Source organism: Pan troglodytes, chromosome 8 (genome assembly GCF_028858775.2).
Source record: "Pan troglodytes isolate AG18354 chromosome 8, NHGRI_mPanTro3-v2.0_pri, whole genome shotgun sequence".
Lineage (NCBI taxonomy): Eukaryota > Metazoa > Chordata > Mammalia > Primates > Hominidae > Pan > Pan troglodytes.
The window spans coordinates 128,445,808-128,470,442 of NC_072406.2; the positions used below are offsets into that span (position 1 = coordinate 128,445,808).

The window sequence follows — 24,635 nt, forward strand, 5'->3', positions numbered from 1 at the left end:
CACAATAATTTCAAATTTATAAAGGAAAAATGAAGAGTGAGGAGGGTTACCTTGAAGGGAATTGGTAAAATGTTAATATGTACTTCTAAATGACATGATTATGGGCAGTTCTTTTCTGCTTTGTATACTTTTCAGTATTTATTCTTTTAAAATAAACTCAAAGAATTAAGTTTTATGCATCAATGGCTTGATGGAAATTAAGGCGGAAATTTGGAATAGGTTAAAATGTATAACTGATTAGACTGCAGCACTAATGAAATATTAATTAAGCCTATTGTGATGTGACAGAATTAACATTTACCTTATTTTACTTAATTTTAAATACATTCTGACAAATTACTTTTTAAAGTTCAACCAATGTCAATTTTACATTCATAAATAAAGTCAAATGTTTATTTTACTTAATTTTAAATACATTCTAACAACAAATTACTTTTAAAGTTCAACCAATGCCAATTTTACATTCAGAAATAAAGTCAAATGTTTATTATAATGTCAATATTTCAACCTACTAAAACTAAAAATATTTTAATTTTTGATTTAAAAAATCCCACGCAGAAGTCCCAAAGGTGCCTTTCATGTTTAAGCTTTAATTAGCAACCACTTTGGTCTCTGACACATATTGCGCAGATATTGAAGTGTTAATATTACTGCAGCTTGATTACAAAAGGCAATGATTAATTTTAAAGCAGACAAAAAAGATATGCCCTGATTACAAAGGAATGATTAAGGCGGAATGTCAGACATTGCACATTTATAGCAGTCTTTGCCATCGTCAAAGGATAAGACTTTGTAAAAGTTTATATTTAGAATCACAGTTACTTTGTACTTTATAATATTCAGTGTTTGCGCCTTGGATACCGGGCAACCCTACTCCAACTGGGCCTAAGACCTTTGGGGTTCACATGCCCAGGGCAAACCCGCCCACCACAGGATGGTCCCAATGAGCCGCCGTAGTTTAAGTTCTCACAGGCAAGGCCCGACCTGAAGCACTGGCTCTAGCCGTAGGGAAGGTTTTGGCCGTGGGTTTTGTTGGCACGTACCATTTTGCTGAAAGACAGAGCACCTTGAGGACGTTACCCCTAAAATGAGAGAGGACTGGGATTGAAAGGCTGACTACAGAAATGGCCGCTGCCCAGACGCCCTCAAAAGCCAAGGTCTTGGCAGCCTTTTTATTTGCCGCCAAAGCGAAAAACAAACCCAGGGAGGGACGGAGGCGTGAGTCAGGGGTTCCGCCAGGGAAAAAGGCAGACCTTGAAACTGCCCTCTTAGGGCGTGAGGGAGAAAAGCCCGGTTTGTAAACTGTAACGGGAAACAAAGGCTGAGGGCAGGAAGGGGCAGCAGCGGCCAGCGTCCCTAGACCCTCAGACCCCTCAGACCCCTCAGACGCCGTCTGGCGTCGGGCTCCATCTTCTTGCTGGGCTGGCGACAGAGGGTTGGAGACAGGTCTATCTGGGAATAGTTCTAGAAGAATCCATCTTCTTTATTCTGCTTTCCAGGATCCTCAGGGTTGGTTATAAAATATTTAAGGGCGAGAAAAGGATCGCAGGAGCCAGGCCCTGAGATGAGCTTGGAGTCCCTGTTTCAGCACATCATCTTCACCGAGCATCAGGCGGAGGAGAGTCGCCGTTTGATGCGAGAAGGTCGGGGTATTTCTGTCCTTTGCATGGGGCCTTTTGTCTTCTGGTGCTGGGTGCTTGGAGCAGAAGGAAATCCCGAAGGCAGTGGTCAGAGCCGTTAGGGGAGCTTGCATGCTATGCTGAGGGAAAGACAACTGAAAGGTGGCTTATCAAACGCCACCAAAATAGGGACTTTAGAAAGATTGATGTGTTTAAAGATTTAATTTTTATTACAGTAAGGTCGGAAATAACCAGATGTCGTGAAAAAATTAAGAAAGCAACGGAGGAGCTGAATGAAGAGAAAATCAAGCTGGAATCTAAGGTATTGAAATGTAAAGCATACTAATTATCACTTGAAAAAGCCTGCCTTAACTTGACTTTTGGGGGCTATTTCAGTGTTTAACCAGTTGTCCTTCAAGTAGGAAGCACGTTACTCTGTGCTGGCTGTTTTAGTTCCATGTTGCCTGGTGATGTTTAAAGTTCTGAATCCCGTGACACCTTCAATTCCAATACGAATTTGCCCTAAATAAACTAAGGTAATGAAGAATTCATTGTCCATTTTGTGGGATGGTTAAGGTTTTAAAAGAGCACAATGTCATTAGAAGAATCATTATTCCACTTATTTAATAAGTAGTTGGTGCAGTATATACATTTTGAATGATAAATAATTTGTGTGCTATGTTGATATAACAATTGCATGTAAATTTCAAACAAGCCCCTGCCTTTAGTTTTAAAAGTCTCTACCACATTTTAGACATGCCTTGCGTCCGAAGTATACCTTTTCCATTAGCGTTTCTCTCTTTCCTGCAGCGTTTGTAATGTTCTGTTATTTTAAAAAGAAGCAAGAGAGTCTGATGGCTTCTTGAAGGATGGATAGAATTTTGAAGAGGCAAATAGAAGGAAGTAGTAGGAGGAAAGCGTTCCAGACAGAAGGAGGAGGCAGATATGTGCAGTGCATATTGGGAAAGGAATCTAGTCAAAGCAAAGGGCTGATATCTGGGAATAGCAGAAAACCGTTGCAAGTTCCTGATCAGGGAGCAGTAAAAGTGGGTTTAGGTAGCCTAGTATGGTGGCACATGCTTGTAGTTCCAGTTACTGAGGAGGCTAAGGTGAGAAGACAGTTGTTCAGTTCAATGCCAGCCTGGGCAACATAGTGAGACCCTGTCTTTTAAAAAAAAGGTAGTTTTAGGAGGATCTTTCCGAGCTCTGATTGGGAAGATGGGAATAGACAATTAGGAAGCTAAGAATATTATTTAAGTGTGCCACAATGAAGGCCTCGCTATGGGTGGGGACAGAGAGTTATTCAAAAATATTAAGTACCCAGTGATGAACTAAACAAGCACTGTGTAATATGAAGTCTGTTTGAGGAAGTCTGTTTGCTTCAAATATAACTATTTTAACTTATCACTTTGAGGAATTTTCAGTTTTCTTTGGGAATGAAACAATCAGAGAACACTTCTCCATCTGGCGAATTTCAGCTTTTCTTTCCAGGTGTTGCTCAAACATCACCAATAAAGCCTTCTTTATTTATAAAATATTTATTATTTATACAATAAAGACATCTTGGTAAAATTTTAAAATGAAACAATGATACATACTTGTATTTGTGTTTGTATCCCCCACTATTTTGTGAGCAGCGTATCTGGAATTTTTTTCCTTATCCATCTTTTATTCTCACTGCCTGTTATCTAACAGTATATAGTATACAGTAGTGTGTTGAATGAATTGAGTACTAATAGTTTGATAGATAATAGGGAGAGTCTTTTAAAATAGAATTTGTAACTGTTATTCAGTGAGATCCTTCCTCCTGTTTTGCCTGTGAATAGTAGGTAAACTAGCTGCTACCGGCAATGCTGAAAGCTGGTGGTATGGGCAAAACATTAAGAATGTTATGATGCGACTTTCTTTCTCTTGAAAAGGAATTAAGACACTTTCAGGATTGATATCTAGAAGCTAATAGAAGTAATGGGCAAAATATGAGCATGTACTGTATGCAGGGGCACTGTTCTAAATGCTTCTCCTGTATTAACTCCTTTAATCCTAACAGGAATCTTGTGATGAGACCCCATCATTATCCCCTTTTTATGAGTGAGGAAACTGAGAGGTAAATGACTTGTCCACGATATATAATTCAGAAACAATTAAACTACCATAATGAAAGTAACAATTAAGTAATAACAGCATATTTTATTAAAGCAGATTTCTTAAGCTCACTTTAAACATTTTTCGTCATGACATTCATGTATAATAATATAACTGAAGTTTTGTATCTTGTTTAGGTTAATATTTTTAAAAGGTTGCTTATACAAGTTTTTGTACAAAATGCATTTTTCCTGGATTGGTGAGGATACTGACCTGATATAATATATTTTTTAATGTTACTCTGTAATATTTTCTTTGTTAGCAAAGTTTTGTTTTGTCTGCAAATGGAAATGTAATTTGTTGATATATACACATACATTAAAAAATGTTGATTCAGTTGTTTTTACTAGAAAGAAGACAGAAAAGGCCTACCATTGTTTAGAAACATTTGTTGAAATTACTAATTAATATAGGTTCATAAGCATGCATTGCTTTTTAACCAGCTCATATATGTGGGTAATAATACATTTGTATCTTACTAATAAAATTAACATATGAGGGTCACAGTTCATACAATACTAATTTATAACTGAAATAGTTTGATTTATATTATAGTCAAGATGGTATGTATATGTGCATAAAGATTTTAAAAGTGGAATCACAATTATAATGCATATGACTAATGGGAAGAACTGAAGAACTAATCCTAAATTGATTTCTTGTTTCTTTTATTCTGAGTTAATTATATGTTTGCCAATAACAATGAAAATATATTTACTTGAATATTTGACTTGGCATTTATTGACCCATTTATCAAACAGTAGCAGCACAAGGAGAAACTATTAATAGAACATAATTTGAATAGAGCAGTGCTTGAGCTATTGTACAGTCATACATTCAGAAAATTTGGGGGGCATTTATTTTGGATGTTGTTTCTGGTCAATAAATGTATTTGGGAAGTACAGTATTCATTTTTTTTCTTTTATGTAAAACCCGGATAGCATGTAATTAGAACTTGAATGATAGCATTTGCCTTGCAGGGCTCAATGAGTCTTTTAAAATATATGGTTGCAAAAGTCTCAGGTTATATAGTATGAGTACTTTATGAATTGGACAGCTACACTATGCCTGGTTAGGTTTGGTAATATGAAAACAGAAAAATGAGAACATGCCCTGGATTTGCATTCATGCTTACCAATACATCCAAAACTTCTGATAGTTAAGGAAAAGTTGTATAGTATTGATGACAGGGCAAACCAAAATTAAGGACTGACAGAACATTGGTAGTTTCTTTTAAACATCTAAAAGAGCTTCTTCTACTTTTAAAAATGGCATATAATTAAAATTTTGACATTTAATTTTTATAAACATATTACATAAAACTCAATATAATGCCATATTCCCTTAAGAGGGAGTAAATGGAGGAAAATCTGAGGCTATTTTGTGAATATTTTGTTTATTTTTTCTGTTTCCAATTTTAACTTGTGTAAACACCATAACAATAATAAAAGAATATTTCATGAATTTTTAAAGGAAAATTGTATTGAAATTAAAAAGTAACTTAAGGTGGCCCCATTTACTTCTTTACCTCAATATGTATGTGTTCCTTTTTTTTAATTGGTAAAAGTTAGGAAACCTCCAGAACAGCAGGCAAAGTCATATCCTTTAGTACTGTATTACCTAATTGGAGAAAGAACAAAATCACAAATTATTATCATTTATAGTATTGAAATGGAGTTTTGTAATTGGAGTGCTTTTTTCTTTCTTTACACTTAATCAAAAAAATTTAGATCCTACCAATATTTAATTTTATAGTTGGCAATTATTCATTCAACAAACATTCATTGAGCAACTGCTAAATCACACTATGAATACTTGGCAAATAAATTATATAACACCTTCCTTCCTGAATTACAGGATTGACATCAAGCAATTTCAACTATATAAACCTAACTGTAAACTCAAAATTTTTGATGTTCTCATTTAAAGAAAAAATTTGTTTCCATTTTCTCTATGAAATTCTATAAAGAAAGCCTTATCATATTTGTCATGAGTAATTATCCAAAACTTGGAAATAGGCAAAAAAGGTCACTGAGTGTCCTTTGAGTATTGTAGTAGACATTGTCCAGTAGCTCACCTTCCTGAGGACAGTCAGGTTTATGGGGGTGTGAACCTTTGTACTGGGCTGTTTTTTCTTGGATATGCCAATCATTCTTTGACCCCAGGGCCTTTGCACTTGCTGTTTCCTCTGCTTGAAATGCTGATTCCATTAGCTGTTATTCTGTCATGCACGCTCACTTCATTTAGATCTCTCCCAGTAGAATCATGTGGGACTTTTAGTGCTAACACTAGGACAGCCCCATGCAAATCTTGATGGTTGGTTAGCCTAAGTCTCTGCTCAGTTGTCACCTTAGAGCATTATTCTTAAAGTGTGATCTCTGAGTTCAAAGGGGTCCCCAAGACACTTTCAGGGAGTTTGTAAGGTCAAGCTATTTTTATGATAATATTATACAAAGGTACCATTTGCCATCTTCTCTATGCTAATGCACACATTGACAGTGCAAAAGCAGCAGTGAGTAAAACTCTTAGCACCTTAACACAAATCGAGGTGGTGGCACCAAACTGTACTAGTAGTCATCTCGTATTCTTCACTGCCATGCACTCTCAGTAAGAAAACAAAAACCGCTAGTTTTAGTTAATGTTTTGATTGAAGTGTCAAAAATATTAATTTTATTGGAACTGATCATTGAGTATATTAATTTTCAATATTGTGTACGATCACATGGGTAGTACACCTAAAGTACTTTTATATTCCGAAGTGCCACGATTGTCTCAAGAGAGAGCATGTGTGCAGTTGTTTGAGATGCAGTATGAGCTAGCTATTCTTTTTCTGAAACGCCATTTTTACTTAGATAATTGACAGTCAAGTTGTAGTTATTTAGATTTGGGTGTTTGGCAAAATTTTCTGAAAAATAAATGAAGTAAGCCTAAAATGTCAAGGCAAACATCTGACATTCTTCTTATTATTTTGCCAATGATAATATGCAAGCTTTCAAACAAAAATTAGAATTTTGGAGGATTCCTATCTATCTTGTCACCGTAAGCTTGGCAGCTTCCTGGTACTTAAAGATTTTTCTGGTGAGTTCGTTAGTGATATTAATGAATATGAATGTTACTTTTGAAGCAGTATGTTTCAAGATGTTTCAGAATGTTACTTTTGAAAGCATATTATGAAATATATCAACATTTGGAGGATCTGCATAATTCAGGGAAGCAGTAAGTAATGCATAAAGTTACAAAACTGTGCATAGATAAAAGGTAGACTCAAAGTGCAATGTAGACCACTGGATTTTATTATAACATGGAATGAAAAGTTCACTGAAACGGCTTCAGATTCCACATTGCAACTAACCTTTAAGGAGCTACCACATGGTGAATTTTGATATAGTATCAAAGAAGAATATGCACAATCATTTCCAACTACATATCTGTGCACTCCGTATTCTCCAACTGAAAAACGTATTACAAAAGATTGAGTAGAAGCAGATATGAGAGTCCAGCTATCTTCTTTTTTAATTTTTTGTTTTTATTTATTTATTTTTAAGAGACAGAGTCTCACTCTGTTACCCAGATTGGAGCTCAGTGGCACAACAACAGTTCACTGCAACCTCAAACTCCTGGCCTCAAGTGATCCTTCTGCTTCAGCTTCCTGAGTAGCTGGGACTACAGGCCTCTGCCACCCTACCTGGCTAATTTAAAAAAATATATTGTTTTCTAGAGACAGGGTCTTGCTATTTTGCCCAGGCTAGTTTTGAACTCCTGGCCTCAGGTGATCCTCCCACTTTGGTCTCTCAAAGTTCTGAAATTACATGCGTGAACCACCAAAGCTGGTCTCAGCTGTCTTCCATTAAGCCAGATGTTAATGAGATTTGTAAAAAATCTATATGCAACTCCTTTTTCTAATTTGTTTTTGTTTTGGAAAGTCATTTTTAAATACAAATGTGGTATTTAAAATGCAATAGGATTATTGTTATTAAATTAATGTTTAAAAATTTTTCAGTTTTAATTTTGATACAGAAAATATTTCTAGATATAATTCATGAAAACAATCAAACAAAAAGAAATTCTCAATAACTTTTTAGACTATGAAGAGGTCAAAAGACCCAAAATTTTGAGGCCCCCTCTCTGTAGAGTCCCCTCCCTGACCTCCCTATATAAAATAGCATTACCATCTCTCCCTGTCTCTATGCTGTGTGATATGTACCACCTCTTGGCATATTTTATATTGATCTGTTTATTATTTGTCTCCCTCCAGTGGAATGTAAGCTCCACAAGGGATAGAAATTAATCTATTTTGTTCATTGCTGTTATTCCCAGCATCTAGAACAGTGCCTGAATAATAGTAGGTATTAAACAGACATTTAGTGAGTGAATAAGTTAAAATTTTTCTCATAGAATTCTGTTTTCTATTTTCCTCTGCCTTGAATTCTACTTGTTTGATTTGATGCCTTTCTTACATGGTGGTAGATTTTCTTATTAACTTTAAGATTTATTATTGATTTTATTTTATTGAACTTATCTTTAGAAGAACTTATCTCTCCTGGCTGTTCGACATATTCCTTTGATAGAAAAGATGTCCCTAAGAAGCAGTTTCACCCCTGCTGCCAGGGCCTCACAGGTTTCCCCTGTTAAGGACCAGTTTTTATGTTAAATTCTGAGCTCAGGATTTCTGCACTGTATGGATAAGAGAATCTCAGGGTTCAAATTCTCAGGATATGACTCCTTTTCCACTCATGGCTCAATGGGATATAGCTCACTTATACACTGCATCTCTAGGGCAACAGGTGGAGTTTTGTTATCCATCTTTCATAACTGGCATAGATATTTCTCAATTCCTGGCAGTACAATGAGTCCAACCCTGGCTCACTTTGCCTGTGAGTTTTATTCTTATGTGGGCATTTAAAGCCTAATCCCTAATGCCTGTATCCTTTCTGAAAGATGCTCCTGTGGGCTTGAATTTTATCACCATCCTTACACTGAGCTGTCTATTTGTTTCTTGCATGAAGATTTCCCTCCTCCTTTTGGCTTAGCTATGTAAATGATAAATATTTTAAATGTAGTTAGATTTTATCTAGCATTTCTCTTTGTTTGGAGTAGAAAGTAAGTCCTTTCTACTTTTGCTTTTACTGCCATATTAACCATAATTCTGCACTATAAAACTCTTCAATGCCTCACGTTGTCATTCTTGAGTTCTTATTTTTTTATTTGTTTTTTGATGAGTCTGTAATTGTAATTTTGTAGGAGGAAGTTGTGAATGATAGATCTTCTAAGCTATTAATATCTGAAATTTCTGTTATCTTCACAGTTGCATGGAAACTTGTCTGTACAGAATTATTGAGTCAAACCTTTTTTTACAACATTTTGTGGATCTAGCACTATTATATTCTGAAATTTATTAATGCAGAAGAGAAGTATTGAAGTCAACCTGGTTTTTAAAAATCCTATTTTAAGGTAACCTGTTAGGTTTTGTTTTCTTCCCTGATTGCTTTTATGATTTTAAACAATCTATAATTCCAAATTTGGTACAGATATATATTTTTTTCTGGAACAAGGGTGAGCCTTCCATTTTAACCTCAGCTATTATTTCATAGAGTTTGTTTTCAATACACCCATTTCTTATAATTTAGAAGAGCTTTATTCTCTTTTCTCTGAATTGAATCCTCAGAAGTCTGGGAAAACTTTGTATCCTTTACATCCCTAATTCTATCTTTTGCAGTATTCGTTTTAGTTATTTAATGCTCTCTGCAAATTTAAATCATGTGTTGTCTTCTCTTTTTTAACACTTTAATTTTTAAAAAATCTCAGCTTGTTCTGTTTTTATCTTTCTCTGCTATGTCCTTCCTTGCTCTTGTTTCCTAGTGGACATGTCTTTGTTTGCATCCTCTTAAGAACAGTAAGTAATTGATTACAATTTTTTTTTCATCCTGTGCTCTTCACTGTAATCTTTTGGATAATTCTCTTTATCTCTTCTGTTAACAGTATTTTTCATAGGGTTCATGTTGTTATTCTGTGAGATTTGTTCAGACCTGCAATTTGCCTATAAATACAATATATAAATTGTTTTTTGTCCTGTTCTCATTTTCTTGAATACTGGAAGAATCAACTACTTTCTTAGAGCTAAAGCTGATTGACAAGCTGATGTGAGTACCCCCAGCCCAATTTCTAGTGTTCTTGTAGTGTAGCTTTATTGCCTGAGATATGATTATTTCTTGCACATGTGCCAAGTTTTCTTATTTGTTGAGGAAGATGTATGTTTTAAAGAATGTGTGACATTTTATAGTTCTTCCATTAAAAGCAGTGCATGAATAAACACTACCTCAGCATCCCTTTGTTTTGTATCCTAAGATATGTGGTGATAGGTAAGGTAAGGTACTGCCACCTAAGTTGTCAAATAACACAGAAGTTATCTTACTTTAAAGTTGCTCCCCAGGAAGAGTCTTTCAGATTAAAACGTATCAGTACAAAATGTTCTTGACCGGTCAGTATTTGTGCTTTGCTCGTCTTTCCCTAATCAGATTACTGTCTCGCTGAGATGAGCAGCTTTGGAGGAATAGGAGTTTTATTTGAGGAAAAGAGGAAGAATAATTTTGCAGTTTAGGGGTTATTTTGAAAAGAGTTGACTGTGGACTTTGGAACAGGAGGTGAGTTCTGAAAAGGTGAGTGGGAAGGATCAAAGGCAACTGGCGACTTATGGCTGTGCCTGTGACCTGATGCTGATAGGAAGAATTTCTCGTGTAGGCTTTGTTGCATATATGGTCTCATGGATTGTTATTGCCTGAATTCATATTTCAAGATAAGTTAAAAGGCTGTATACCTCAGTTTCCTTTGTTCAGATGAGTTCCACAGTTTCAAATGTAGTCTAATTTCTTCTGGTTAAAAATTCCTCCCAAGAGAGATAGAGGAAGGAAAGGGAGAGATGGGACCACCACAGTGAGCAAATGGATCAGATTATTACTCTAAAATGTTCTTTTCATTCTGAGCTCCCGCTCCTCCCCGTCTTTACTAAGATTTCTCGCTTATGTTCCTACTGGAAAAGTGGGTTTTATTCCTGGGAAATTCTGAGGCCTTCTACCATTATATTTGGTGAACATGCAGTAGATAACTTTTCAAAATTAAAATAGTTTTATTGTTTTAACTCTTTATAAAAGTAGTGTTTATTTATTGCAAATTATTATAAAAATAGAAATTGGCAAAAAGCAGAGTGAAAATCACCTATAATTCTACCACACAGTTAACATTTTCATAGGTTTTCTTTCAAAATTGTTTAAATGGATTTATATTTTTCTTAAATAATTTGCTTTTTTCTATTTACTGTAACCTAGACATCTGAGTAGATATATATATATAAATTAGCAATTTTAATTGCTGCGTAGTATTCCATTAAATGTTATACTATATTTTATTTAACTAATTTCTTATTGATAAGTATTTACTATTGTATTAATAAATTACTGTTTCTATCATCATTGCAGTGATAACCGTATACATACATCTTTGTGCACTTATCCTAGCTTTTTAGGGTAAAGCCTTATAAATCAAATTGCTGTGTCAACGGGTCTGTAATTTTTAAGGCTTTGATTATTTTTAAATTGTCCTCCAGTAAAGTTGTTCCAGTTTTATTCTCACAGTTTTACTACTCATACACTGAAAATTAATATGTATTACAAATATTAAAATGGCATCTTTTTAGTTTTAATTTGAATTTTTTAACTTAGTATTTTTAATTTATATGTATATTTACCTATTTCTATCCTGTCCTAGTCTTTTCTGGTTGGCATCTAGCTTTTTATTATATATATTCTTTCTTTATCATTTGTTGCAAACTTTATTATTTGTATCTTGGCTTTTTATGACATGATTTTCTAGTAAAAGTTTAGAGTTTTGTGTTGCTGGAATTTTTAATGTTTCAGTTTGTTTCCGAATCCATTCTAGGCTTAGGAAAGCCTGTCCCACTCCAAGATTTTAAACAATATCTTTTTCTAATACTTTTATAGTGGTTTTCTTTTTTAAAATATTTTAAAGAAAAATGACTGTTGTCACCTGAGTAAATGTCACATGTTCCCCATTGATCGGAAACACTGTCTTTATGATACAGTATTTTGCATGTGCGTGTGTATATCTATACTTGTATCTGTTTTATATATTCTATACTATTAATCTATTTGTTTTGGCACCAGTATATTATTGGCTTAAATATATTAGCTTTAAAATATCTTTGGCCCTCTGGAAGGGTAATTTCTTTTTCAGAATTTTCCTGATTCTTTTCACGGTTTATATTTCTAGACAAATTTGAAAATCATTTTGTCAAATTAAAAAAGAACCAAAATCATTGGGGTTTTCATAAGATTGCACTAATTTCATGTTGTAATTTATGAAGAATTGATGTCTTTATAACTCTGAGTCACACTTAAGAATATAACATCTTTTTCTGTTTATTCAGATTTTCTTTTATGTTCCTCAGTAGAAGTTTTTCATACAGGTCTCAGATATTTCTTATTTGTATTTTGTTTGTCTTGATTTTGCTGTCACGAATGGGATATTTTCCATGCTTTTTTCTGTTTTTGTTGGTAACTAGAATAGATTTTGGTATTTATTTTGTTACTAGCTTCTTTACTAAACCCTTTTTTTATTTCTTGACGGTTTCTCTGTATATTTTCTTGGATTCATATATAATAATGGGGCCAGGTGCGGTGGCTCACATCTGTATTCCCAGCACTTTGAGAGGCCAAGGGGGGTGGATCACCTGAGGTCAGGAGTTTGAGACCAGCCTGGCCAACATGGCGAAACCCTGTCTCTACTAAAAATACAAAAATTAGCCAGGCATGATGGTGTGCCCCTGTAATCCCAGCTACCCGGGAGGCTGAGGCAGGAGAATTGCTTGAATCCACGAGGCAGAGGTTGCAGTGAGCCAAGATCATGCCACTGCACTCCAGCCTGGGCGACAAGAGTAAGACTCCATTTCAACAACAACAAAAATGTATATTTAATATTTATAAATATTATATTATACATGTATTATATTTTATATTATATATAATGGTATGTAGTATATATTATATGTGATATTATATATTATATATATTACATATGATACATATGTAATAATAATAAGGCCACTGTGGCTGGAATGGGGCAAGTGAGGAGGTGACTGATAGGAGAGATGGCTAGAGACGGAGTGAGGGGGTGAAAATCATGTAAAGCCTTATAAGCCATTGTCAGGAGGTTATTTCCTTCCTTGCTAACTATATTAGGATTATTATGTCATAGTAAGTTATTCTTTAAGCATTGCCTCTGTGATTTGGAAAAGTATAAAGATAGATCTTTTTTACAAAAACCTTAATATCTGCTATCAATACAATATTCATTAATGTACCTTAGTATTTAGAATGTCTTTTATCATATAGTCATAATAATGATATATTTTTCCCAATTGTTATGGTTTTAGGAATGTGAAATTTTCTACATAACTCTTAGTTTTTTTTTTTTTTAAATGTAAAGTTGCCTATTATGCTATGGGGCAGATTATTTAATCAGCAAAATGTCAGTTCTTGAAGGCTGAGATTATTTTTAACAACAGCAACCACAACAAAGAGGACCTATGTACTTTGCTTACTTGGACCCTAACATTAATTTTAAATCCTCAGTCATTTTCAATTTTTAAGTTCTTCTGGCAGAAAAATACCTAAAGGCACCCAGGCAGCAAGAGTAGTGAAAAGTCACAAATCATGGCTTTGCTGAAAACTGACATAGTTGACCAGATAAGTCAGCTCACTGGGAAGACTATAAGCTCCATTAAAAAATCAAATATCCCAAGAGGAATAAAACAAGGAAAGGAAAAACAGTCTTTATTGCTGAGAGAAGCAGAATTAACCAGGGAGCTGGCACTACTATAAATTAGAATTTTCCAAAACAGCAGTATTTTCTGACAAAGCTTGGCTATTTGATTCTAGATTTTTTTTTTTTTTTTTTTTAACAGAGTTTCACCCTCGCCACCCAGGCTGGAGTGCAGTGGCACAATCTTGGCTCACTGCAACCTCTGCCTCCCGGATTCAAGAAATTATTCTGCCTTAGCCTCCTGAGTAGCTGGGATTACGGGTGCCCCCACCGCACCTGGCTGATTTTTGTATTTTTAGTAGAGGGGGATTTCACCATGTTGGCCAGGCTGGTCTCAAACTCCTGACCAGGTGATCCACCCGTCTCGGCCTCCCAAAGTGCTGGGATTACAGGTGTGAGCCACTGTGCCTGGCCTATCACTTTAAGGCTGTGTGCAAATATATTTTTTCATTTCTAGTAGGAGGACAGATAGAAATGAAAAAGAGAAAATTTTATCACTGCCATTAGGAACTTCCCACCCTTTTCTTCATATTGTCTGTATTCTTTTGGGATCTTAGTGGATAACTTAGGACACAGAAGCAATGGATTTTTAAGTTTTTGTTTACTATAAAATAAATGGTTCAAGCTACATAGATATAAAATATTGCCTCAGTTCAAACCTGACCCGATATATTTAGAAATATTTTTATGTCACACTCTAACATTTTATGTGTTATCTTCCCAACTCTGATCTCCACCCATTACCTTTGTAAAAAAAAGAGGTGAGAAGATTTTCTGATGATTATTTATTCATCTTTTGATCCTATCAATACATTCAGGGTTATATTTGGAATATTTACTTAAATTTTACATATCAGTAGATTTAGTTGTCAAACGCAGGAACAAAAAAAATAACTTAAGAAATCAGTTGGGACAACAGTAAGAACAAAAGGAACCATCTGAAACATTCTACGAATAGGAGACTGTGAAAAGCTATTTTATTTCTGAAGAGTTAGTAACTTAACAAAGAGGAACTGGGCAGATTCAAAAGTTTTTGTTTCCTTAGTTCCACTAAAATATGAAGGCAATATATTAATAATAATAGGCCTCATCTAGCTTCTGCAACCTTGATCTGTTGATGTCCTTAACAATGTGAAGCAGAATATTATAGGCCTCTATTCTTGTCCTTCCTGACTTTAACTTTCCCAAACTCCTGCCGCTTTCTCCGTCATTCTACTTCTCATACTTACCAAGACTTTTGTATTAACATTTTTTAACCATAGATCCTATGTAAATTTGAAGATTAATGTACCGTAATCTTTCTGTAGTTATTGACTCTCTGGGACTCTTTAGATCTGGATTAAAAGAGACAAATATGGAAGTAAACGATAAAGACAGAAGGTAAGACAGAAAGGGAATGAAGAGGCGATAAACTAATAATAAAAATAAAAACAAAGAAGCAGAGAACTTAAAATGGATGTTTTACATAAAATTTTAGGGAAGAGGAAATTATGGATATGCCCTTTTTATAAATCTTTAGAACAGCTGTCTACTTTTTAGTTTTTGGGATATAGATTTCATTTTGTAGGTAATGGTGAAATATTCTGGTTAAGTGCCAATATGTCACCTAGCTCTTCTTAATATTGGTTATTCTCCCTTTTAAGAAAGAAGATGTGGGCTCAGTGGTAATTTAAGCTCTTAGTCATTGACAGCTGAAAGATAGCACCTTAATTTCTGAGTCCTTAACATAAGGCTTTCCTGAATTTGAATAATAGATTTGCTTAAGTCTCATTTAGAAATCCGTTAGTTTGATAAGTAATATTTTCCTCATTTTTGAGTTTTGGGTTTGACATAGATCTTTTACAACAGGTCAGTGGTATACATGGACTTAGAATTCATGAATTGCATTTCTGAAGGGCATAATACTTGAAATACCTTAGTAGATTAAACCCACATTTATCCAGTGCATTATTTGGTCTCTAAAGCATTTTTTGTGGACATTCCTGGGCAGTGTCCACAGCAGTAACTCAGAGTTAGGTATATACTGCAAACACCCTTCTCAGTAAGCTCTGGTGGATCTAGGATTTGGTAATTTCCTTAAATGTTTATTAACCTTATATATTTTCAACTCACCATCACACCTCAAAGTCTCTTTTTAGCTCTAGAATTATCTTTTCATTACTTTGAAATAGTTCTGACATTTCCATGCTCACATCATGATTTAGAAGAAAGAAAGGCAGAAGACCTGAATTTTAGTCCTGGATTTGCCTCTAATTAGTTATATAGCCTTTGTTAAGGTGTTTAACTTCTCTGGACCTCATTTTATTATCATTTACATAATAAGTATTAAATAGTCACGAAATATTTTTTATTCTGAATAAATGTGGTAGATTTCATGATCATACCCTAGTTTCCCCTTGTTATAAATTTCTATATGATTTTATAGATTTGGCCATATGTTTTCTAATTTCTGTCTTCTGAGACAGAAAAATACTAACCACCCTGTTATTCCTTCCCCTAATCTCTAAAATATTATCTCAGTTCCTTTGATTATGTGAATTGTACCTCTCTAATTTTTCTCTATTGATGCCTTTCTTAAAATTGGGTTGATGAAAACAGTACCAAGTACTGAAGATATGGGCAGATGGGCTACGATCTTATATAAATGTAAGATCATATTTTCTGGTTTTGAAAATTTCAGCAACTTTTTTAATGTCAATATTTCTAGGACATTTTAGCCATAATATTTCAAACTGTGTCTTAAGCCAACCCTTTTGCCTCTGGACTAGACTATTTCTAAGCTCTTTACTATTCAATATCTTCTGGGACAGAGATTTCACAACCTGTCTCTCACCTTGAGGAAGTTCTTATAACTACCATAAATCTTGCTTTCTGCAATTTAAGTTGAATTTATATCCTTTTTCTTTTCTCTGTGGAGATGGGAACAGCCCCAAACTGGAAACGATGCTTTCTTATGAGGGCTAGTACTGAACATAGTAGAAAAATTACAGTATTTCCAGTCCAGCATCATTTTTAGCTTTCATATATTAAAGCTTCCTGACTTTGTTTCAATATTCATCTCTCAGGAGATGTTATTTTTTAAGGTCCAAATGAAATAACAGTTGCATGTCTAACATTAATGTTTATTATACCTTTTGCTACTTAGAACCAAATGAAGTATTAAAATAAAAAATGAGTTCTCAAAACCCATTTAAGGTCTTTAGCAGACTCGTTTTTTGTTTGATATAACTATAATCATGGGACTGGGTTTTTGTCTCTGCTTTGTAGATTTTATCTTATTATTTTATTAGTTACATTATGTACATGATTTATTCATTCATATATTCCTTATAAACTGTGAAAATAGAAACTTATTATTTAAAAACAAACAGTCTTAAAGCAGATTTCAATGTGTGTATTCAAAAAGCGTTAGTACCTAAGCTAAGAATTCTTCTAGGTATTGAGAGGAAAAAGAAAGCACATTCTCTGCCCTTGAGGAGCCTATAGTCTTATTAGGGGAAGAGATTATAAAATTGTAACTATAAAGTACTTAAAAAATAATACAAGATAGTGTATATAAAATAAGATGTTTGATGCTAATTTTATTTTGCATTTTAAAGATTAATACAGAATATATTTTATACTAGACAAATCTGCTCTGTTACCTAAGGTACTCTAAAATGTCTAATTAATTGTTTTATTCTGATTTCTGTTTTTGTACTTTGAAGGTTCAACAGTTTTTTGAAAAATCCTTCTTCTTACAGCTTTTGAAAGCTCATGAAAATGCCTTAGAAAAACAGTACAGTGAAATTACAAACCACAGGAATATGCTTCTTCAAACCTTTGTAAGTTTCCAGCCACCTAGAAAAATCTATTTCACTAATTATGTAAAAAAGTATTCAAATATACTTAAGTATACTTTTAGAAAATTATCCATGTGCATATTAGCAGGTAGTACTGCTCAGATACAGGACAGTATTAAGTGCTATTTAAAACCAATTGGTAGAGTAATACAGTTTGAAAGAAGTATATGAGCAGGGATGTAATATAGCAATTATTTTCAGTTGTAATAAGCACAAAAGAAACAGTGTAACTGATTTGAATTGCTCAGGCATTGAGACCTTGGATAAAATCGTTTTGAAAGGCAGAAAGTTTCACACTTTAGGCATATGTATGGATGTGGCTAAAAGGATGGATATTGTTAATCTTTTTCTGTTAACTCAGAGCCAACAGCCTGAGCAATAGTTTTGAATGACAGGGCCAATTTAGAAATATGACTTGCGATTAATTGACATTTTAAAGAAAATACATTTAAAGATATTAAAAATACATATCAAGTCAGAACCAACACACTTGGTGGTTTGAAATGACCTGGCCAGTTTGAAAATGTGGCTTAAAATTCATTGACATAGCTTAGAAAAATATGGTAATGTTTATATTCTAGCATTGTCAAAGAGTTTATGTTTTTGCATTGTCCGCAGTTTTTGGAAGTTCTTATTTCTCTGCCATGTTGATACTTCATAAAATGTAAACTATTATTTAAAACTGATTTTGAAGTGAATATATAATTTTGCTTTCATCATCCACATTTTAAAAGGTTTTCTTGGCTATCCTTGTTTGTTTGTTTGTTTTCCTGTAAGGCAGTAATCCCTTTAAGTGTAAATTTTAGTTTTTCAGTTTGGCCATTTAATTACTTTACTCTCCAGTTTTATATTATAATTATAAAATGTAATATGATTCTGAATTTTAATACACAAATAAACAGATATAATGATGAGTGGTAGAATATCTACCTCAATAATTCTCCCAAAACTTTAAGATTAAATCTTTCATCTGAAGATAGTTGTTACTATATAATAGCTTCAGTTTTTTATTAATATTACTATGAGAAAAAAACATTTTTGCCATAATACCAGGAAGTATAACTATATACTTTCATTGTTAATAATCCCAAATTATAATATTTTAAATAATTAAGGAAAAATATTATTGCAACTAACACCTATATTTGATCTTTTATTTATGTTTTTCAGGAGGCTATAAAGAAACAAACAATAGAGGAGGAAGACAAATTTATTAAGGAAATTACAGACTTTAATAATGATTATGAAATAACAAAGAAAAGAGAGCTTTTGATGAAAGAAAATGTCAAGATTGAAATATCTGACTTAGAAAACCAAGCAAACATGTTGAAAAGTGGTATGAATAAATATTATCACCTCATTTGTCTTGCATTAATGAAAATAACTTATTTTGAATGAATGAATTTTCCAAAAATTTAACTTTTTCATGAGCAAATTGGGTTATTGCATAGCGATTCTTTTACTTTTATTGATTTAATGAAGATGTATCTTCTATTGTGAGCAGTTTCAAATGATTTAGAAGTACATGTGACATGAGCATTTGGTCATTCATTTAATAAATAAATATCTGTTATGTGATAGGCACTGTTCTAGGTCTTGAAGATATAACAATAAAAAGTGGAGGAAGAAAATGTGTAAGCAGACATTTACAGCACATTGTGATGGAAGCTACAGTAGGGGTTAGGATTGGTGCCGTAATCCTCTAACAATCCAGGAGAAGCTAGGAATAAGTTTACACAGTGGAGTGGAGAGAGTTTTATTTCAGGAACACTAGTGAAGGTTTGGGTCTGTGTCCCCATGCAAATGTCATGTCAAATTGTAATCCTTAATGTTGGAGGTTGGGCCTGGTGGGAGGTGATTGGCTCATGGGGGCAGGTTTCCCCTTTGGTGCTATTCTCATGACATTGAGTGAGTTATCATGAGATTTGGTTGTTTAAAAGTATGTAGCACCTCCTGCTTCTCTCTGTTCTTCCTGCTCTGGCCATGTAAGATGTTCCTGCTTCCCCTCTGACTTCCACCACGATTTTAAGTTTTCTGACGCCTCCCCAGCCATGCTCCCTCTATAGCTTCCAGAACCATGAGCTAAGTAAATCTCTCTTCTTCTTTTTTTTTATAAATTACCCAGTCTCGGGTAGTTCTTTATAGTAGTGCAAGAATGGACTAATACAACTAGTATGTGGGTTATTGCAATCTTTGATAAGATCCTGAATTAAAGCAGTTGCCAAATAGGGAAAGTCAAGGATAAATCAGTTTTCAAACTTCAGAGATTCTATTATAGCATTAGCTTAATGTCCAGTATTTCCTCATCTAAACTAGGTTCAATTGCACATGAGGCTCCTTGGATGTAGTTGCTTATGTAACTCCTTGAGTACATGTCCTCTTGATCTGAAGACCTCAGCCAAAGAAACAGTTGCCCTTCATATTCCCCATACACTATGGTGAGATAGGCATAGGATAATCACTAGTGACACTTCTGTTCAGAAAGCAGAAAAACTGGAGTCATTGTTATATAGCAATTCTGAAATTGAGCCAGGCAAGTATTGGACATTCCTTGATTAGGACTCAGTCATCCTCCCTCCTGGGAATGATTCCCCATGACTCTTGGCACTACTCTCTGTGCTCCTATTTCCCTTCTCTGGTCATTCCTTTTTTTTTTTTTTAAATACATATATATATAAGATAGCTTGCGTTTGCAATTGTCCTTCTCTGCCTGCTTCCATTCTGTAAAAGTTGCGTATCATTCCTTTTTTTTACTGCCTCTGTCCATTTCAGTCCAAGCTCACTGTGTTCATGTAAATACAGTGCTCTTAAAAACTTTGTGGGTCTCACGTGAATCCTACTGAGGCTCATTTCATTAGGGAAAAACCACAACTACAAATTTCTTTGAGATAAGCCCTTTTATACTTTGGCCTTTTGCTAAAACTACTGAGACAATATTCTTAAACTTCTTGGCCCTATAGTTTGACTGAATGGTTCTCTGAGGCATCACCTTGGATTTTTCTGAGGTTTTAGGAAAGGGTTTTTAATTCACATGCTAGATTTAGTCTTTATGATTTCTTAAGAATATTGGATTTTTTTCTTTACCCTTAAGACATTTCTTAGTGGTGAGAATGAAGACAGGGAGGGCATCTTGTAGTAAGCCTACAAAAGTTGTTTACTTTAATTCCAGAACAACCATTAAGGAAAGAATCCAAAAACAAATAGCTAAAAGGACAATATAGAAATTAAAAAGACAGCCTAAAATATACATTTAATCTGAAAGAAAGTGGGAAAGGGAAAGAGGGGAACAAAAACACAGAACAGACAGAAAACTAATAATAAAATGATACACTTGAATCCATTTGCAATCATGCATCACTTTAATAATGGGGATATGTTCTGAGAAATGCATTCTTAGTATCATCGTGTGAACATCATAGATTGTACTTACACAGACCTGGATGGGATAACCTATTACACAGCTGGGCTATATGGTACAGCCTATTGCTCCTAGGCTGTAAGCCTGTACTCAATGTTACTATACTGAAGACTGTAGGCAGTTGGAACACAATGGCAAGTATTTGTCTACCTAAACATATATAAATCTAGAAAAGGTACAGCAAAAATACAGTATAAATGATTTTAAAAATCTCTATAGGGCAACTTTATAGCGTATTTACCATGAATGGAGCTTGTAGAACTGGAAGTTGCTCTGGGCGAGTCAGTGAGTGAATGGTGTGTGAATGTGGAGGCCTAGAACATTACTGTATGCTACTGTAAACTTTATAAACACTGTGTATTTAGGCTACACTAAGTTTGTAAAAAGAATTTTTCTTCCAAAGTAAATTAACATTAACTTCAGCTTACTGTAACTTTTTTACTTTATAAACCTTTTATTATTTTTGACTCTTCTAATAACACTTAGTTTAAAACACATATTGTGTGAATATACAAAAAAATTTTTTCCTTATATCCTTATTCTACAACTTTCTTCTATCTTAGAAATTATTTTTTTACTTGAAACTAAAAAAAAAAAAAAGAAACCTAAAACACAAACGTGCACATTAGGCTTACACAGAGTCAGGATCACAATATCACTGTCTTCCACCTCTACATCTTGTCCCACTGGAAGGTCTTCAGGGACATGGAGCTATCATCTTCTATGAGAACAATGCCTTTGTATATGGAAATACAAATGACTTACAAAATCAAAACAATTTTAAAAAGAATAAAATTTAAGGATTTATATTCTGTGATTTCAAAATTTACTCAGATTCTATAGTAATCAAGATAATGTGTCACTGCCTTAAAAATAGGCATATAAATAGCTGGAACAGAAGAGAGTCCAGAAATAGAAATGCATATTGTCAACTGGTTTTCGACAAAGATGGAAAGGCAGTTCAGTGGGAAAAGGAAAATATTTTCAATAAGTGGTGCTAGAAGAATTGGACATCCATTGCAAAACAATGATCCTTAACTCTTCACACCGTATTATAAATTAACTCAAAATAGGCATACACCTAGACACAAAAGCTAAAATTATGAATTTCCTAGAAGAAAACATAGGAGAAAATCTTTTCCATCTTGGAATAGGCAATGATTTCTTAGATGGGACACAAGAATCATGAACCGTAAAAAGAAAAACAGATTTAAAATAAATTGAAAAGACACTTAAGAAAATTAGAAGACAAACAACAGTCTTGGAGAGAATATTTGCATTAAATATATCTTCCAATGTACTGTTATCCAGAACATAATGAACTCTAACAACTTAAAAAATAAGAAAGGCAAAAAGCCAATTATAAAAGGGAAAAAAGTTGAACTTCACAATAGAGTACTAATGGCCAATGAACATGTGAAAAGATACTCAATATCTTTAGTCATTTGGAAAATACAAATTAAAATGGCAGTGATATATCACTGTATATCCACTTAATTAAAGTTAAAAAGACTGACCATACCAAATGTTGCTGAGAATGTGGAGCATCTGATACTTACATGGTAGTGATGGGAATGTAAAATGAATGGTACAATCACTTTAGAAAATTGTTCTGCAGTTTCTTAACAAGCTAAATGTACATTTACCATATAGCCCAGCCACTCCACAATGAGATATTCCAGAGAAATGAAACCTATATCCTAACGTTTTGGCAGTTTTATTCACAGTAGTCAAAAATTGAACCTAACTTAAATGTCCGTTAAGAAGTGAATGGTTTCGGAGGCTGAGGCGGGCGGATCACAAGGTCAGGAGTTCGAGACCAGCCTGGCCAACATAGTGAAACCCCGTCTCTACTAAAACCAAAAAATTAGCCGGGCGTGGTGGCGGGCGCCTGTAATCCCAGCTACTCAGGAGGCTGAGGCAGAAGAATGGCTTGAACCCAGGAGGCGGAGGTTGCAGTGAGCCGAGATCGCGCCATTGCACTCCAGCCTGGGTGACAGAGTGAGACTTTGTCTCAAAAAAAAAAAAAAAAAAAAAAAAGGAAGTAAATGGTTAAACAAAATTGACATATCTGTGCAACGGAATACTTGGCGATAAAAATGACTAATTCTACTGATGCACTACATGGACCTATTTCAAAACAATATGATGATTAAAAGAAGCTAGACACATGCTGCAAACTAACCTAAAGCAATAGCAAGCAGATCAATGGTTGCCTGGGTCAAAATGAATGAACTGTGAACGGTCACAAAGAATCTTTTGGGGTTGATAGAAATGTACAGTTTCTTGCCTGTGGGTGTTTCATAGGTGTCAGTGACTGTCAAAAGTCATGAAATTGTATGCTCTAAATGAATATACTTTATGTAAATTATTCCTCTATAAAATTAAGAAAAAAAAAAGTCCCTGATATCACAGATGCTATCAGAGCCCTCTAGTTTAGTTCTCTTTTTCCAGAAATGTGGATTTATTTTAAAAGATTTGTTTTCAGAGTACCTGATATTGTTGATTTTTTATTCTTTCAGAAAGTCTGTTTCTAGGTATTTCATAACATTTTCATATAAAACTTTAATCTTTTTAATAGCAGGGACTTTATTTTGATTAATGTGCTGGCCCCAACAGTATGAATGAGATAATAATAAATTGATGACTGCTTCAAAAGGAGAAGCACAAGATGATATGAGAACATATATAAGTAGACTTAAACTGGACTAGGAAGTTAAGGAAGATTTCCCTGAACAAGTTGCCTTCAGACTGAGGTCTGAAGAATGATACTGATTAGCCAAGTGAGAGATTTGAGTGTAGATGTCAATTAGATAGTTGTAATTTAAGTCAAGAGCTCAGAGATAGTTCTGGGCTAGAGCTATTAAATTTTGGGACTCACCTAGAGAGAATGTATTGAAAGAAAATGGACAGTACCCTGCAGAACCTCAGGATTTTCAAAAACTTGAGTGAAGAGTCTAAGACAGCTTCATGAAAGATGGGCAGAACACGTTACTGAGTGGAGTTGACATCACCTAGGGAGAGAGTATTTGAAGGCATGATCAACCCATGTTGATTGCTGCTGAGCTGTCAACTAGAATAAGGACTAAGAAGCAGCAATCAGAGGTCATTGGTGGCCTTCAGGAAAGGGAGCAGATTGAGGCAATAAGTAGGGCAAAAGCCAAATTGTAAGGAGTTGAGCAGAAGGAAGAGCAGAAATGGGATATCTATTAATAAAATTCATTACATTAATAGATTACAGTTGGAAAAGCATATGATTGTTTTTAAAAAGGCGATGTAGGGGGAAGGAGGGAAAAATGGTGGAGGAGAGGTGAAAGGAGAGGAAGAAGGAGAGGGAGAGCTTCACTCTGACATCATGATTAACAATGAAACTCTAGAAGTATTTCCATAAAAGTTAGTAATAAGGGAGGGTATCCAATATCATCACTATTATATAACAGTGTTCTAAAAGTATCAGCCAGTAAAATTAGAAACACAGTAAATATTGGAAAACAAAGACAAAATTATCATTAGTTGAAGCTGATACAACTTGATTTCACTGGGTTTTCTATGTTTAGTTGCATCCTCCACCATTCTTCCCTCCCTCCCACTACATCTCCTTTTTGAGACATTCATATTTCCAACTGTAATCTATTGATGTAATAAATGTTATTTATATATATCCTATCACTAACCTTACTTAGCTGTGCACTCTTAGTCTTCTAATGTATTACTGAATTTTATTTGATAACATCTTCTTTAAGATTTTTGCGTCAGTATATGTGAGATTCATCTTTGTGT

General features: G+C 34.2%; 1 protein-coding gene across 2 annotated transcripts in view; it reads left to right on the top strand.

Annotated features, from left to right (window-relative positions):
• Positions 1-942: 942 nt before the first annotated feature.
• Positions 943-24,635, top strand: part of CCDC172 (coiled-coil domain containing 172) — a 55,662-nt gene continuing 31,969 nt past the window's right edge. Inside the window, exons 1-5 of one of the 2 annotated variants that reach the window (XM_016919439.3) lie at positions 943-1,157; positions 1,500-1,643; positions 1,856-1,941; positions 17,303-17,419; positions 18,608-18,773. In XM_016919439.3, the coding sequence (XP_016774928.1) occupies positions 1,565-1,643; positions 1,856-1,941; positions 17,303-17,419; positions 18,608-18,773 (448 nt within the window). In that variant the 5' untranslated portion in view covers positions 943-1,157; positions 1,500-1,564. The remainder of the gene's footprint in view (positions 1,158-1,499; positions 1,644-1,855; positions 1,942-17,302; positions 17,420-18,607; positions 18,774-24,635) is intronic. The other variant, XM_016919440.3, reaches the window with a different exon arrangement.